The sequence below is a fragment of the Cimex lectularius genome, unplaced genomic scaffold (assembly GCF_000648675.2).
Source record: "Cimex lectularius strain Harlan isolate CLEC.00 unplaced genomic scaffold, Clec_2.1 scaffold88, whole genome shotgun sequence".
Taxonomy (NCBI): Eukaryota; Metazoa; Arthropoda; class Insecta; order Hemiptera; family Cimicidae; genus Cimex; species Cimex lectularius.
Genome location: NW_019392660.1, coordinates 1,225,334 through 1,243,615, shown reverse-complemented (window position 1 = coordinate 1,243,615; position 18,282 = coordinate 1,225,334). Strand labels below are relative to the sequence as shown.

The 18,282-nt window shown below is 32.8% G+C and overlaps 1 protein-coding gene across 1 annotated transcript; it reads right to left on the bottom strand.

Moving 5' to 3' along the window:
• Positions 1–3,780: 3,780 nt before the first annotated feature.
• LOC106668014 (WW domain-binding protein 4) lies at positions 3,781–18,261 on the bottom strand. The gene is made up of 6 exons (XM_014396377.2): positions 17,983–18,261; positions 5,232–5,304; positions 5,023–5,157; positions 4,558–4,909; positions 4,193–4,496; positions 3,781–4,135 (listed from the first exon to the last, which is right to left on the bottom strand). Coding segments are annotated over exons 1-6 (1,068 nt in total). The 5' UTR covers positions 17,985–18,261; the 3' UTR covers positions 3,781–3,933.
• Between the last annotated feature and the right edge of the window lie 21 nt (positions 18,262–18,282).

Sequence of the window (18,282 nt, the reverse complement as noted above, 5' to 3'; positions counted from 1 at the left end):
TTATTTATTTTATTATTATTTGTTTTTTTTGATGCTCAAATTTTACTTATTTCAAATGGCCTAAATTGCACAATTAATATAAAACAGTGATTTATTTAGGTGCGTTCGATTTTGTAACAAAGAATAACCGGAAAAGAGCAGATGCAAAGTGTGAAAAATGTTTTTCATCTTTTTATACCAGCATTAAATGTATGTACAATATATTAACAACGAATAGAGTAAATAAAAAAATTAAAAAAACAATCTTGCCAATTTTAATCAAAGCTTATAATTCCAAGGCAGTACTTGAGATTTGTTCTGCAATAGCTCTTATCTACATACATTTAATGTTATTGTTTATATTTTAAAGATTTATTCAAATTTATTTTTGATTTAACGCCTGGGACCACTACTTGTTTTATATTCGCTCTTCACACTCGACACGCAAAATCAAAATTAAAATAGAAATTTTTTAAACTTAATCTATCTTAATTATTATTCTATATTTTAAAAAAATCGATGTACCTGTTAGAGTTTTGTTTTGTTGAGATTAAAAATTCAGTATGAGGTATGTTGTCGACAATATATTTTGGTAAAAGACAGCAATAGGTCTTATTTAAATGAAAATTAAGTAGAAGTGTTTCACTTAATATTTAAGTGGAAGTAGTCGATATTGTGTTTAAAGGGGTAAAAAGTAATTGTTTGGGTTAACGAAGAAGTTTTTTGAGAAAATTTAGAGTATTGTGTGTATGAAGTACCAGCCTATTTTTAGACCCTGTGGTTGTAAAAGACCTCTTGTTTAAAAGAAAATATATATCTTTTAACTATTGTGCTATACCAACTTTATATGAATCACAGAAAATATTAACGATTACCTAATTAAAAAAGTAACCATTTTCCAGCATTATCACTGTGTGTTGTAAGATCAAAATTTTCTTTGTAAAAGGTTTATTTGCACACACTAGTTGTGCACTTTGTAAAATCAAAATAAATATATGAGTACAAATGATTTTTGTTTGTTTTTGTTTTGGTTACCCAAGAAGCTTATTAAGTCCTTCCAATCCCAAATGCACAACCTTCTTGGGTGGGGGGGTGCCAGGATTTTCTTCTGTAAAAGGCCCGTTATGAAACTTTTTAAAAATAAGTTGTACTGGGTATTCCTCGTGGTCCCCCAAAAATAAATTAAAATATGAGGCGTGGGTCAATAAAAGCCTCAAATTGACGTAAGGCTAAAAAGAGCCTTAAAAAAACTGAAGGGAGGAAAAAGGAAAAGCGCTGTACCCAGAGGCCCATAGAAACTCAGTTTGAGGGATTAAGCCATTAAGGCTTCCCGTTACCGTATATATAGGATGCTGGATCACGGAGTCAGATGTGCCAGCTTGGTTAGGGACCAAAAGCCAAATAAGAAAATTACAGTTGGATCCTAAAACTGAGGGGACAATTGCTAAACCTACGGTATAAGCCGTATGATCTCCTCAGCCAACAGGAGTGTGAGTTATGCAATTACCAGGTAAAGGAAGACATATACCATTTTGTCGCGGAATCCCCATTCTGTCCCCCTATTGTTTATCTGTGTTCGGCGAAAGAACCGTATCAATGGACAGATGCATCAGATTGCTCAACGGACCAGATTGGACAAACTTGGTAAATTATGCTAAAGTGGAGCCTATCGAAGGCTAATAGTAAACGAATTTAATTAGTAATTAACTTTTCTTTTCCTCTTTTACTGCGTCTCTTTGCCCCTGCTCTTTCCCTTGATATTTGGTGTTTCTGTTTCTCCGGTCTCAGTTTTGTGTCCTTTTGATTTAGTATTTTGTTATAGATATTACACTTAGCATAGATTTAGTTTAATGCATTTGTACGTTTATTTTACAGGATTAGTAAATAATTAATTCAAGCTCCGGCAGACAGTTACCTTGCTGTATTAAGTTTATTTTCTTGTGTGAATTATATGTAATTTTTTTTTTCTTCTTGTGTGCAATAAACATTATTATTATTAAAGGTACAAGGAAGTCTCAAGGCCATCGGGTAGAGAGGGTTCGAGCAGTAGAATCAGGATCGAGAGGATAGTATGAAACTTTTGATGCTGGGAATGAATCAGTTCATTGACAAAAGGAATGTTGAGGTTGTGGATGGTGAGATTAGTCATGAAATTGGAGTATTTTGTCTGATGACTTTTGATTGGAAGGATAGGATGCATTGCATGTTGGATTCCATATGTCGCAGTAGGTAAGTTTAGTGTTGAATGTCAAGACACAAAGGAAGGATTAGATCATCCAGGTTTGTTGCGATGATGGTAATAGGGTGTATAGGAAAGTCAGCAGTGTAAATGATGGAAATGATTGAACCAAGAATGCTCCCTTGTAGGATGCTGGCTTGAATCGGTCTGATTTATGAGAACACATTGCCACACCTCTCTTTAAAGCAGCAGTCCGTAAGATTCTTCCATGATAAAGCAATATGCAGGCGATATAACAAATATAAAAATCTAGTTGCCATATTAAAAATTACGGCTTAAATCATAATTAATTTACAAGTTAAGCTTCCAAATGAAAAAAAGATTATTTTTTTCTTGTATTATTTCTCCCATTTTACTACCTCTTTCTCTCTCACTCACTTCACACTTACTATCTCTCTCATTATTATCATCCTCACTTTCTCCCATTTACTATGTCTCTCTTTCACTTTTAGTCAGTCACCTTCATACTCTTATTCTCTCACTCTTTTAGTCACTCATTTTCATGCCCTCACTATCTCTCACTCTCACTTTCTCCTATTTACTACATCTTTCTCACTATAGTCACTTGTTTTTATGCTTTTACTATCTCTCACTCACTTTTTCTCATTATTACTATATCTTTCTCTCTCACTTTCACAATCTTACTATCTCTCTCACTTTTTCTCATTTACTATATCTCTCACTTTTAGTCCCTCATTTTCATCCTCTTACTATCTCTCTCACTCATTATTATCTTCCTCACTCAATCACTTTTCTCATTTACTACGTCTTTCTCTCTCATTTTCACAATCATACTATCTCTCTAATTTTTTCTCATTTACTGTCTCATTTTTAGTCCCCCATTTTCATGCTCTTACTATCTCACTCACTCATTATTATCTTCCTCACTCAATCACTTTTTCTCATTTACTATATCTCTCACTTTTAGTCACTCACTTTCACGATCTTACTATCTCTCACATTTTTCCTCATTTACTGTCTCACTTTTAGTCCATCATTTTCATGCTCTTACTATCTCACTCACTCATTATCTCTCATTCACTCACTCTCTTTTTTATTTTTCTCTCTTAAACTTCCCACATTCACTTTCTCTCACCCCCAATCTCGCTTCACCCCATGTTTCTTTTAAAATTTTAAATCCTTGAAATTTATCCCAATTCGAATTAATGTTATGTCCAGAGTATCAAAGTTCAGATTAGGGAGTTTTTATTTTTATTTTCATACCATAAATATTAGATTTATAAAAAATATTGCTTGCATGGGTGAGTGGTATTAAAAATTAGGCAAAAAGTACACTTCTTACCTTGTTCAGTATTTCACATTTTTATTTCTTTTGGCTTTTCTGCTTCAGTATGGAGTTACATTCACATTAAAATTGGGGTAGTACAATTATTTTTTTATCTATTAATTTATTTACTGAACGAGATCGAAAATTACTAGGGAAAAGTGTTAACTTTTGAAAGAACATATCAACCAGAAGGTTTAAGTGTGCAAATAAAGATAAAAAGATTACAGCACGGTTTTCAAGATTAATGTCGAGGAAGAAAGAACAAAAAACAATCTTGCACTGATAATGTATGTACTGAAAAAAATTTCTATTTACATAATTTAAAAAAAAATATTTTACACCTTGAACCAAATAAAGACCAACATTTATACAAATGCACATTTATAAATTACTTTATAAAAACAGTTTTTTTAATCAATAATTTGTTTCAATCGTCGTCATCTAGCCTTCTCCTTATGTTCATCCTTCCTGGATTCGGCTTGCGCTTTTTAAAACTCGAAGGACCTCCTTCATCTTCCAAAGAAGTGACTTGCTTCTCTTTTATTTTAATTTTGGGCTCGTACACCGGAGGAACATTGATCTCAACGAATTCTTGCTTTGGTACCTGCAAGTCTACAACTTTTTGCTCGCTAAAAGAAAAAATTTTTTTTTAATCTATAAAATTTATAAATTATATAAAAACTTACACTTGTTTAACTACAGTCCATTTCCCGTACGGCTCAGGTTTAGGATCTGGCCCTAATATAGGACCTGAAATCTCGCATTTCGGAGGTTCGGGTTCTTCTTCTTTGACGACGCTGACCGCTTTCCTTATTTCCTCTCTCATTCTCCAAGACCTGATTTCTGCCTCGTCTTCGACTGTGTCTATGAATCTCTCTCTCTCCTCGTCTGCTTTCTGCATGTCAATTTCTTGCCTGACCAAAGGTGCCTCTGCCAGCATCTTTTGTTCATCGAGAGAAATAAATTCCTCAGGTTTAATCCACGATGATTCTTTAAAACAAAATAACTTATAGTACAATAATAATTTATTATTAAACATTAAATTAATTACGTTTTGTTTCACTGTTCCAGTAATATAGATGTCCTTGTGCAGACATTGTTTCAAACCAGACTCTTTTCTTTTCTTTTACAACTGCAACCTTTTTTTTGTTCTTTTTGTCTTTTTTCTTTCCCTCTTGTTGTTGTTGTTGTGGTTGTTGGTGCTGTTGCTGCTGCTGTTGTTGAAGCAGCTGTAGCTGTTGATTAGACGGAAACAGATTCAAGTTGCGCTTAGGGCCTGGCTGTTCTAAAGTCATGCACAACCTGGTAAGATCGTCCCCTCTCGATTCGATCTGATTTTTGAACTCTTGTGAACTATAGTCAGGGTTTGACGCGATATCTTTCATGTAAGCTCGCATCGCAGCCTTAAAAAAAAAGTAAAAATCAGAAATTTTTAAATTAATTCATTAAAACAGCGATAAAGTTGATTCAAGAAACTTGAATTATTCTTAAAGATAGATTTAAAAAAAAAAATTACCGCTTCCATTTTCTTCATTTCCATATCGAGCTTCGCCGCTTCCTTTTGCTTCTTGGCACTCCTTCTCGATATGTCCGATAGCCTCTTTGAGACATTATCTTTGTGTCTTTTACCATTTTCGTGAAACTGTACGCTCTGTAGTGGAAAAAAATGGTTTAAAAAAATATAGCTTTAGTTGAAAAATCATTGCATCAGTGGATAAAACTTACAGGTTTGTTGTCAGCGATCCAACATTTACAAAAATCGCAGTATTTCCTATCTTGTGATTTCCAATAGTCAGCCCTAAGAATCCATACCAAGAAAAATGAAAAAAAAATCTAGTATACTACATTATCCCATATAAAAATATATTAATATAAAACAAAATATTTCATTTAATTAGCAATTTTGACTAATTTTTATTAATGTGTACATAAAAATTAGATTTTAAGTCAATATATAAAACAAATAAAAAATAATTATATAATAAAACATATACGGCTGCATTTTTATCCACTTGCTTATTTTTTGTTTGTTTTGTACCTGTCTAAATTTGCTCACATTTTACCATATTTATGACAAGGAATTTTTTCCATAGAAAAATGTATACATTTAATAAAAACAATTCATATGTATACATATTTGTTCCAAATGAAACAATAGTTTGAAAGAAAAATTTAAATAAAAAATAGTTGAATTTTGAAATTTCTTGACCGAGTTTGAGCTTCAGGGGTGAACAGCTAGGTCGTTTCAGCCTCCAACACATGCAGTTCCTAGATCCAAACCCATTCACTCTTAAATACATTCTTTCCTATTTTCATATCATTCACTCAATATTATTCCATCACCTTTTACACCTAAAACTAACCTTATTGGGGGTTGATGGGATCACATTCACGCCAATAAATAAGTTCACTCTCAACAAGCTAGGGACACAAAACTGTCAGCACTATATACAATAAAACAACCCTGTCTCCTCCAAGTATTGGAAGTGTGAATTCAGAAACATGCTCACATATGGAGCCAACATACATGCCATTCTTATGCACTCTATATGGAGCCAAGAAATTGCACCCTTCAATTAGGTGGGTCATAACCTTTGCACGTGGACACATACTGCTTTGGCCAAAAAATAAGATCCATGTGGATGACCATTCTACAAGTCACATCCTCTATCGATAGTGCTCTGGATATGAGAGAGCTTGTCTCTGCCGATCCGGCTCACTGGCGCTGCCACTTTTTTTAAATCATATTTTCAATTGCATTTTTAGCATCAAAGGGCCATGGCTATGTCCGGAGGTTGGGTCATACCTCTCCAACAAGAGCATGAAAGAGGAGAGGTCATATATTTTTTTTAAATTACATTTATTTGGTATTTACAACTACAAGTGATGTATTAAGTAAATATGTTCGTATATGTTGAATTATCATTTGAGGCTCTTGTAGGAGAAGTTGCCTAGTGGTAACACTTCTTCACACTGATATGTTGTTCAGTCTTCACACAATGAGAAGGTCTCGGGGCCACTTTCGCTTCAATCGTCTTGTAGGATTTTCAGGTAGGGTTGGAAGTGATAAATTTCGTACGAATAGATTACTGTGTGTGTTCAGTGATTGATGAAATTTTTTATATCGGGTTTTGATGATTTCATGTACAAACGGGATGTGTAGGTCTTTATGGATAGTGTAATTTGAAATGTAAAAAGGAGCATTTATAATTTAACGGAGAATTTTAGATTGGATTGATTGGAGACGCTGGGAATTGGAATCCTTGGTTGAGCCCCACACTTCACAACCGTACGCCCGGAGAGGTCTAATCATTGTCTTGTAAATTAAAAGTTTATTTTCAAGGTCTAATTTTGATCATGAGTCGAGTAGTCTTTTTAACAATTTATAACGTCGGTTTGTCTTTTCAGCCTTGTATGAGGATTCCAAGTCAGTCGTTTATCCATGAAAAGTCCAAGATAACGCACAAGGTCAGTGGTAGGCAATGGAATTCCATTTATACTCACCGCAGGACAGACATTTTTACGTAAGGTAAAATTGATCTGTGTGCTTTTTGTTAGGTTTACCTTTATTCTACACTTTGTGAACTATAGTGTTAATTCATTCAGGTGTTGTTGTAAGTATTGAGTGTTAATTGAGGGGTCCGAATTGCGTATAAGAATCGCTGTATCATCAGCGAATGTGTGTGTCAAAATGTTAACGTGTGTAGGAATATCTGCAGTATATATGGAAAATAGAAAAGGGCCAAGTATGCTTCTCTGAGGAACACCCGCCCTTATGCGTACATACTGTGAGAATTCAGTTCCCTGACAGACTCGACAAAATCGATCCATCAGATAAGATCTCAGTACAAGATAGTACGTATGAGGGAGGATGTTCCTCAGTTTCCAAAGCAAGCCTGAGTGCCAGACTCGATCGAAGGCCTGTTCTAAATCAAGAAAGACAGAGGTCATAAACAGCAGTAACCATGCTGAGGGAATTGGTGCAAAAGAGGTAAACAGAACCACTATCATCTCGTATCACATCAAGTGTGTATCAAATCGCATATAATTCTCTACAGTACAGTGGGAGCAATGAAGTGTGATGGTGTAGTACACAGCGCACGCCACACCTTCATCCACACTGGTTTTCTTCGGTCTAAGTTCTTAGAATTTAGCTTACAGTAAAGGTAGATGACGGGGTTTGGTCTGCGAGTTGGTGAACTCACGTTGAACTGGCACACAGATACTACTGGATCTGTCTTCCCCACAAATGAAGACCCCAGTAGTGCCCGTGTGCTGGTTCATAGTAAGGTATGGAGTAGGCGACTTGGTAACATGGGAGATCATCCTGGATGCCCTTTCTAAAGCTGTGCTGAAGCATACTCCCAGGGGTCGTGTTCGGGACTTAAGTCACTTGAAATTCTGCTGTACCGGCATCTAATGCACCCATGAATTCCCCTTATTTCTGTTAAAGCATCTTTTAAAAACAGTATCTTCCTGCTTGTCTGCGATCTATATACATGTAGGCCTTGTGGAGGGGAGGAAAAATCAATGGAAGTTCTCAACTACACCATACCACCCATAACTCCAAACTTGACGTGCAATAAACAACACAGACCTAAAGCTGTGCGAAACTTGTCTTACATTGTGGAGACCTAAACAGGACTGCGAATATTTTGGCACGAGGATGTTTTATGTTGACAGGTTGGCAGTTTGTTAGTGAGCATCAAAGTATTTTGCACTGTTTGTTTCTCTCCATGGAAACGGACTTTTCTCAAGTATGAGAATAAACGAGGAGGAATGTATTTTACTTATCCGAACGTATCACAGCTAAAGAACTCAAAATAAAAAGTAATAAATAAAATAAACTAATAAAACAACTCAACTTTGTTTTCTTGTTTACAGAAAGTATCGCCATGATAGCAAACACTGAAGCAGAACTTTGTGTAGTTATAAACAGCATCTTGTTTCATTTCTAGGTTGAAAAATGTTTATTTCATGTTAATGTTTAACACGAAATAGTGAGATTTTTTCACACAGCAGAAACCTAGCTTAATGATGGAAAATACAGTGAATTTAGTTTTAAGTATTCAATATAGCAAAAACCCATCCCATCATAGCTGCAGATGACACCTGCTTTAATAATTTCATTTGGGCAAAGCAGAGACAAAAACATGCCGAGTTAAATGAAACCAGAGACATCAGCACATATCCTTTGTGAATGTGAAGCACTAGCACTGTTACAGTACAGCCACTTTGGTAATTTTCAATCCAGGAGAAGTGTGCAACGAGGCAAAGAGAAAAGGGGTTGTTTTGAGGGAAAACACACTTCCCAAGGTAATAATAAGTCTTATGTACACATAGAGGTCTATACAGGTCGCAGTACAGTAATAGAATCCTTAATTGACCAACCCTCCCAAAAGAAATTCATTGTGATGATCCAGCTCATTTTTGGTGAGTATAGGTGGCTGCAAAGGTTTAGGCGTTTACACATTGTAAAGTTAAGGTCCCAGTTCAAATTACTATTTGAACCCGACATGCTTGTTTTTTTGTGGATTATTTTCAATTTGAAAAGAGCGAGAGTTGAAATAAAAATGGAGGAGAGGAAGGGTTCAAAAATTCTAGGGGCTAACCACCCGGGGTGTTCCGAGCCGTAGTCCCTCAATACAAGCATTTTTAAATGAATTTGTAAAGAGAGACGTGAACAATCTTTTAATATTTTTTATTCCTCCTTGAACTAACAGAATTTCAGGCTAAAAAGAAAACATCATTGGCTAAGTAATGCTTTACTTTTGCCAACCTTCAAATTCAGAGAGAAGTCAGAGGAAGAAAAAAATTTTTTCAACATCTTGCCATTTTAATAAGAAAATTATCCGGATTGTATCGGCTATTTTATATTTTGAGGGTAAAGGTTTCAACAGGCAACAAGTTAAGCAACAATCAAATTTATTTGCTATTCATTCAAATAGGGTAACAATATTAAATATTTTCTAATAGTCCAACAATAGATTAAATATATGTAACAATGTTATATTTAAGGGTATATCACACATAACAGAGACTATGTAATCTTTATAATGGCACTAAGTTGTTTTTTTTTTGGCACTTATTTTACTATTAAATTTCGTTAAGTTTTCTTAAAAAATAAACATTCCACAGTCAGTCAACTTCGCTGTTTATATTTTCTCAAAATCTCCCAGCCATACAATTAAAGTGGCTATCTAGTGCAATACTGAAATTGATACGATAAGACAAAAGTAGTGTAAATTAGGTAATTGATAAAAAAAAACTGTAAATAATTAACAATACTCAAGATTAATACTGATAGCAATAGTAATCGACTAGCAGATCATGGTCCCGCTATCGTTTAAGTACCAAAATTAAGATACAAACTTAAGTAATCAGTAGAGTAAAGAAAGTTCTTAAAATATAATAAAATTAAGTACTGTCATAGTATTAGTATTACAAGAAAAATACACTAGAAACTGTTTTAATGAAACATTAATTAGTAAAAAAGGCATTCCTGCCCCATAGAAATTGATAGTGAATTTTTTAAAAGAAATATTACATTAATAGAAATTCAATACTGGTAAAGACTAGCATGGCTATTAAATTATTAAATATACATAGGAACATGGTCAATTAGGTACTACAAATCTTCAGCGATAATGGAATTTTTACTAATACTGAACAAAAAAACTAGATAATTGTGAATAACTTCACTGTTCCCATAAGCGACCAAGGCTCAATTAAACAAAACACACTTAAGACAATTTTTTTTACAACTCATTCAACCCAACTTTAATACAATACAGGCAGATTGACGGAAAAACACCCAGTAGTACCAAAATGGTTAAAGTACAATATAGGAAAAAAAAAAAATCGATGAGCTTTTAAGTGGCACTTTTAAGACCACAGGTTATAAAATTTTAACTTTGACCTCATTCAATTTAAATTATTTAATTTTAATTCGATTATGTCGTATATATTTGGAGTATAATATTGAGCTAATGTTACAAATTTAATACTAGCTCCTTTAAGAGGCAATATTTCTTCTTAAAGCACTTTTACTAACTTTTAAAAGCACACGGTGTATCTCATATTTTTGTGTCTATATAAAAATATACAATAATTATTAACATGATATTTTTTTATAATCTAGATTTTTCTAAAGAAAAAATCAATTATTGGCTCTTCTATCCCTGCACATTTTGATCTATTCATTTATTTTTATTTTTAATATTATAGATTTTGTCTTCATAATGTCGAGCAGACCGGTGATCAGGGACGATCAAACTTATACCCAAAACAATTTTTTTAAAAATTTCATTGTCTTAAAATTATTATGTAAATACCAGCTGAGATAAGTGTTTAAATCTGCTGATTCTCCACACCTTTAAAAATTTGGACAAGTAAAACACAAAAATTGTAAAAAACTGTACACCAGGATACAAAAAAAAAAAAATAAAATAAAATAAATCATGGAGAAAATGAATCAATAGTTTTTTTTTAAATATTAAACAACATATTAAGTTTTATATTTTTTCTTTGATAAAATTGAATCTTACAATTTTTGTTTTCACTTGGAAGTTTAATATTAAAAAAGTTTGAACAAAAGACTACATTTTGTGGACATACTTATATCTAAACCACAAATCACAATAGTATATTTTTAAATTTATAAATTCTCAGAATTATATACTATAAATAATACGTAGTTTAAAAAAAAAAGTCTATAATTTCTTTCACAATCTGTTGACAATCCGAAAACTGCAAGGAGATATAATGTATGTCGTTATTATTATTTTCTCTAAGGAATGTAATCCAACTTAAATTGCGTTAAAGCAATCAGATAAAAATGTACGGTGTTACTGTGATAAACAACTCAAATTTGCATAAATGCCGATTATCTTCAACTTATTAAACTGAGGAGAAATATAATAAAACTACCCTGTTTCATTAATTTATCAAGGCACAATTAATAAATTATTTAAAACTACTATTTTTTACTAGAGTTTAGACTATATTCCTATATGAAAATAAAGTTTGTGGCTAATTTAATTTATTACGGAACCATCAAACTTATCAAATGACAAATTTAAGATCACAATCCTTCAAAGAAACATATTTTGATATTAGATAAATTGTAACAAAAACAATTTTTAAATATCAGTTTTAGGTAGAAAAATAATTGAATTTCATATCAGATCATTAATAATCTTCAGATTTTTTTTCTTGAATTTCTTGGTTTATAGAGATTTTGTTAGAAGGATAAATACAGGATAATGGATATTAGCATCGTAGTAAGGGCAGTCTTGCTGTAATTTCAAGTGCCTCTCCCAGATATCTTGGTTGTAACAATCACTTACACAGTATTTAAAGCCAATATTTTGAGCTTCTTCGAGGAACTTATTGAGGGTTGAGCCCCTTTTCGGTGCGGTCACCAAGCCCGAACCTCCGTTTTTCATTGAGTGCCACATTGTGACTACCAGATCTTTACGCGTATTATCAAAAAATAGACAATCAGCAGCTAACACGATATCGTATTTGTCTTCTGTCAGTTCACCCCATTCTAATATTCTACAGTTGACTCTTTTTTCCGAGAGATCATTTTCCTTCAAGATACGTTTTACATTGGTCACAGAGTTTTTATTTCCATCGGTGAGCAGTATGTAAGAAGCGGAGGTGTACTTGGCGATGAACAATCCGGCAAGGCAAGACATACCTCCGCCCAACTCCAATACAGATTTGCCGGCGAAATATCTCAAATTGCACAGGACGTAATAGGCCAGGACTTCTTCGGACGGCCAGACACAGACGTTTCCCGTGTTGTTGAAGCCCATGAGGTCCTCAGGTGTCAAGGCCTGATTCAGATGGTGTATTCTAATGTCGTACTTATTTCCTGTTGAGTACAGAAACCAGTCGGAAACAAGAGGCGCGATTTGAATCAGACCAAAATTCGATATTCTTCTCACTGATATATTATCACGGATGTCTGTATTTCTTTGATTTTGTCTATTAGTCTGTAAAGCTTGGGCAAGCAGACCCCAACGTCTTCTGGCAGTTTCATTGTGATGCCGGTGATTTTCTATGCCCATTTTTCACTCCCTGCAAGCCAACAGTTCTACTATTACTTGTGAGGGTAGGCGACTATTACAAGTACAGATGAAGTCTAAGTCACATGGTTCCATAATTTTGTATTATGTTTTTGTTTTGTTTGGTAATGTTCACAAACACAAACACAAACTGTTCATCAAGATTTCAAAAATGTCACTAATTTATTATGAACACATACGTGCAACTTGATCAAAATATTGATTTTTTTGTTTTATTAAACAAACATTCACCTCACAATTGAGTTCTATATAAAAACAAAAACTTCTTGTCTCAGCTGAAAAGCAGACCAAGTTATTTACTTTCAGTTATTCGTTAATAAAACTAGCAAGAAATATTTTAAGAGAAAACAAAGTTTGTATATTAAAAAGATTTACAAACAGCTAGACAAACAAAAAAAATTGAAGTTTTTTTTTTATGTTAGGACATTTATTTAGAATTCATTCTCTATATATTTGATACTATATAAATTTCTAACCAATACCTGAACATGCAAAACTGACAGATTCAATTAGGATAAGAAAATAATTAATTTGAATAAGTACACATGTTTTTAAAGCTATAAAAAAATTATAGATTTCATCGATTTTGTATTTATAAAATGACAATTTATAATTTTCATATAACTTTTCTAATTTTTTAACAAATAACGACAGTAACAAATCATTGAGCGTGCAAAATTTGCCAATATTGGTTTACTACAAAACTAGAAACAATTTGAAATAATGATGAATTTTTTTTCAATGTTTAAACTACATTCTTTATTATCCTCACAAATGTAAATATTTATGATAACTGTTTCACCTTTGTTTATTTATTTTATATGTTTATAAAAATTATATATTGAACATTTATAATTGAAGTATTTTGTTTTCTGAAAATAATAAAGGTGGGGTAAGTATGTCGATTTTTTGCATCTCTAGTTATTATGTGAAATTTTATTTCTATCAAAATGCACACTAGCTGAGTAGTTTTATATTCTAATAATAAAAACTAGCTTCTAAACTAAAGCATCCAGAAAATTACAATTATATTCCTACAATATATTATAACACCGGAATACATAAGATCATTTCTCTACATCTCTACTGATTACTATGAAATTTTATTTTAAAATCTAGTAAATATATGCATTATTGAATGTTTTGAAATAGAAATTTTTATTATTAAAATGACCAAATCCATCATGAGTTAGTAACCCTGGGTCTTTTGCAGTCACCTTTCTTCAACTTGTCCTCAGCGAAACCGTACATAAAATATTATATAAACCGCTTTGAGTCAAACAATGAATCCTTATTAGTTATTACTAAAGAATATTAAAGCCCTTTCTGGCAAAAAATTAACTAAATGTCTGCCATATTTCTCACTGAATTATTAGTAAAATAAATTTATTGTCTATATCTTAAGTAAGAATATTTTTGAATGAATTAAAAAGTATTATTCTAATTAATGTGTATACGTCTGTGGTGAAAGACAAATAAATAGCACAGTAAGTCAAATTATTAATTTTGAAAAATTTACTTGGGTATCCAATAATTGATGGAAAACTGTCAGACGAGCTGACAGCAATGATGCCTTGATTCACCATCAATTGCTGATTGCTGATTTATATAAGTTCAAATTTGCATATGCACGTACAAAGTGTCACCAGTAATTGCATCTTCCAATAAATTACTGACAGGCTTCAAGAAAGGCAGTCTGGGGTCAGACAAGATCCAGGTTCTGTCAACAACTAGGACATTTCAGCCCCATCACAAGTTTCTAAATCCAACCCCATTCACAGTCTTACTCACTTTTAATTATTTTTTATTTACATGGTGGGGCATTAAATATTCCGCCATGACCCTTGATTGGTACTCAGTATTCTGCCATCGGCTTTCTCACACTACACGTTCACGCAAATAAATACATTCACTCTCAACACAGGCTAGAGACACAAAATAATCCTGTTTTATACAAAAATCAGAACAGGGAATCCAGATACTTGCTGGCTCAAGAACGATTCTCCTATCGGGTGGCATTCCTACTCGCCCTTTGTATGTAGCCAAGGAAAATAACCTTCAATTAGTTGGAGTACTTCGAGCAACCTTTCTCTACATGCCAGACACAAGCAGGCTTTGCCCAAAAGTAAATGTCCATTAGTCAACCTCAAATGGCCTATCCTGAGTCGTGTGAGGATGACCCAAGGGCCACCTATCGACAGTGCTCTTGATACGTGAAAGTTTCTTCCATTTCCACTTTCTTTTAATCACATTTTTTCATTGCATTTTTAGAATTAGAGGGTCGGATTGCAGTGCTTATGTCTGAAGGTTGGGATGTCTCGCCTTTTCGTCACCCTCCCTTCGTGTCCAGGTACCCCCAGACATGTTATTAGAAATATATAGTGCGTATAATATAAGTACTTATTTATTATCTGTGTAATTGGATATAGCTTAGTTAAATTTATCTCAATTTTGTGCATGCCTCTTAGCCTTATTTATTGTTAGTTTTAGTCTTTAGATTCATAATTTCGTTAAATTTGTACCAAATTTTGTAACAACCATTTACGTATATGCCAAAATGCTTATATACGTTATATCAACAAAACATATTTATATGTAAAAAGCCTCAAAATTACAAATTTGTAAAATAAAATAAGGGTTTATTTGTTTCTAAATAGCACGAAACACCAAGTTAAAGTTTCAAAACTGGCTTAGGAGGCTTAGAGAAAAAAATGTGAATACATACAAAACCGGTCCCTAATGATCGATCACTTACACAACAGTTAAAAAATAAAAAAATAAATAATAATTAAAAATCAATAAATAATGGAAATTCTAAAAATTGAATTTAATAATAATAAGCCGAAGGTTATGGGTTCGAATCCCGCTCGTAACACTTACTTTTTCATTTCAACCAATAACTTACATAAAAAGATTAATTAATTGAAAACAGTTATTTGGTCAATCAGACCACAGAATATAATGGATTTAATAATAATAATATTTAGGAAAAATTATGAATTTACATAGTTAAAAAAAAAAAAAAATGTACAATAGCATATACAGCTTGGATATCCATCAGCCTTAGAGTACATAGTTTTGAACCTCAAAATGCAGCGTTATCACAGACCCGTATATGTTTAGCAGCATAATTGATCTTATTAATTATTCTTTTTTATTTAAGGTCTTGGTTGAGATGAAAAAGCTAGTGTTACGAGCAGGATTTGAACCAAAGGTCTTGGGTTCAAATCCCGCTCGTGAAGCTTGAAAGCTTTTTCATCTCAACCAAGACCTTAAATTAAAATAATAATTATCATAGTCTTCATTTTATAAAAATTAAAAATAGTTTTGACCGCCTTTTCAAAGCTTGCATAATTTTTGCACCAGCCCAACAAATAAAAAATAAAAAAAGGAAAAAAAATTGAACCTCAAAATGCAGCATTATCATACACCCATATATGTTTGGCGGCCAAAATTGACCGTAATAATTATTTCAATTAATTATTCTTTTTATTTAAGGTCTTGGTTGAGACGAAAAAGCTAGTGTTACAAGCAGGATTTGAACCGAAGGTCTTGGGTTTGAATCCTGCTTGTGAAACTTGAAAGCTTTTTCATCTCAACCAAGACCTTAAATTAAAATAATAATTATCATAGTCTTCATTTTATAAAAATTAAAAATAGTTTTGACCGCCTTTTCAAAGCCTGCATTATTTTTGCACCAGCCCAATAAATAAAAATAAAAAAAGGAAAAAAATTGAACCTCAAAATGCAGCATTATCATCTTCTTTTTTATTTAAGGTCTTGTTTGAGTTGAAAACGCTAGTGTTACAAGAAGGATTTGAACCGAACGTCTTGGGTTTGAATCCCACTTGTGAAGCTTGAAAGCTTTTTCATCTCAACCAAGACCCTAAATAAAAACAATAATTATCATAGTCTTTATTCTATAAAAATTAAAAATAGTTTTGACCGCCTTTTCAAAGCCTGCATAATTTTTGCACCAGCCCAACAAATAAAAAAAGGAAAAAAAAATTGAACCTCAAAATGCAGCATTATCATAGACCCATATATGTTTGGCGGCCAAAATTGACCGTAATAATTATTTCAATTAATTATTCTTTTTATTTAAGGTCTTGGTTGAGATGAAAAAGCTAGTGTTACGAGCAGGATTTGAACCAAAGGTCTTGGGTTCAAATCCCGCTCGTGAAGCTTGAAAAGCTTTTTCATCTCAACCAAGACCTTAAATAAAAATAATAATTATCAGTCTTCATTTTATAAAAATTAAAAATAGTTTTGACCGCCTTTTCAAAGCCTGCATTATTTTTGCACCAGCCCAATAAATAAAAAATAAAAAAAGGAAAAAAAATTGAACTTCAAAATGCAGCATTATCGTAAACCCATATACGTTTGGCAGTCATAACTGATCGTATTAATTATTTCAATTAATTATTCTTTGTATTTAAGGTCTTGGTTGAGATGAAAAAGCTAGTGTTACGAGCAGGATTTGAACCGAAGATCTTGGGTTCAAATCCCGCTCGTGAAGCTTTTTCATCTCAATCAAGACCTTAAATTTAAAAAATTATAATCTTAATTTCATTTTATAGAAATTCAAAATAGTTTTGACTGCCTTTTCAAAGCCTGCATTATTTTTGCACCAGCCCAATAAATATGTAAAAAAAGGAAAAATGTACCTTACAATGCAGCATTATCATAGGCCCATATATGTTTAATGGTCATAATTTACTGTATTAATTATTTCAATTAATTATCCTTTTTATTTAATGTCTAGATTGAGACGAAAAACTACTGATGGAAGACCTTCAGTTCAAATCTTGCTCATAACACTAGCTTTTTCATCTCAATCAAGACCTTAGAAAAAAATAATAATTATCATAGATTTTTTGTGTGAAGATTATTAATTTATTCGTAAAAACATTAAACAAATTTTGTACTATTTTATATGTTTATATCTAAGTCCTGTCAACTTGTACGAATCTCAACTTGGGGAGAAATAATTCAATAACGGGATCAAAAAGCCGAGAGTTCATTTGGGAGCCAATAGATAAAAATAGTTTAATAGTTTGGCAAGGGAGACTCCAACATCAGAATAGGAAATTGATTACATGGCTAATCTGTATAAAGGAAAGCAATCTGTATCAAATCGCCAGTTTTAAATGGCAGTGAGGTGCTGAAACGCTCCTCTACACACAAAAACAACGTTAAAACAATAAAAAAAAACTATCTGTGCAACAAACAATCAAAACACAATAACAAAAAGAAAATAGAAAAGCTATTATTAGAAGAACAAAAAAATATAAATGGGATTTAGTGGAGTAAAATGTAGCCGTTGTTAGAGATCAAAGGGGAAAATTATCGTTAATGACGATAGAAATGTTCATACTTACATTTTTGTTGTAGTACTTCGATAACATTTATTTGTAAGTGGAGAAGGTTATAACGGAATGTAAACGGAGCGACGGGTTGTCATCGGTCTCGGGACTGACACCGTTCTAAAAAGTTCAAAGTTGTAACGTCGTCGTCGGCCGTAAGTCGCATGCGCGTCGTGGCTATTTTTGAACTTTCCTACAACAAAGTTATCTGGCGCGGATGCCGAACAAGTTCGGAACATGGACGCAGTGAGGATGCCCGGTAGAAAAACTTTTGAAGAATTGGAACAAAAAAAAAAGCTCTCATGTACGGGTATA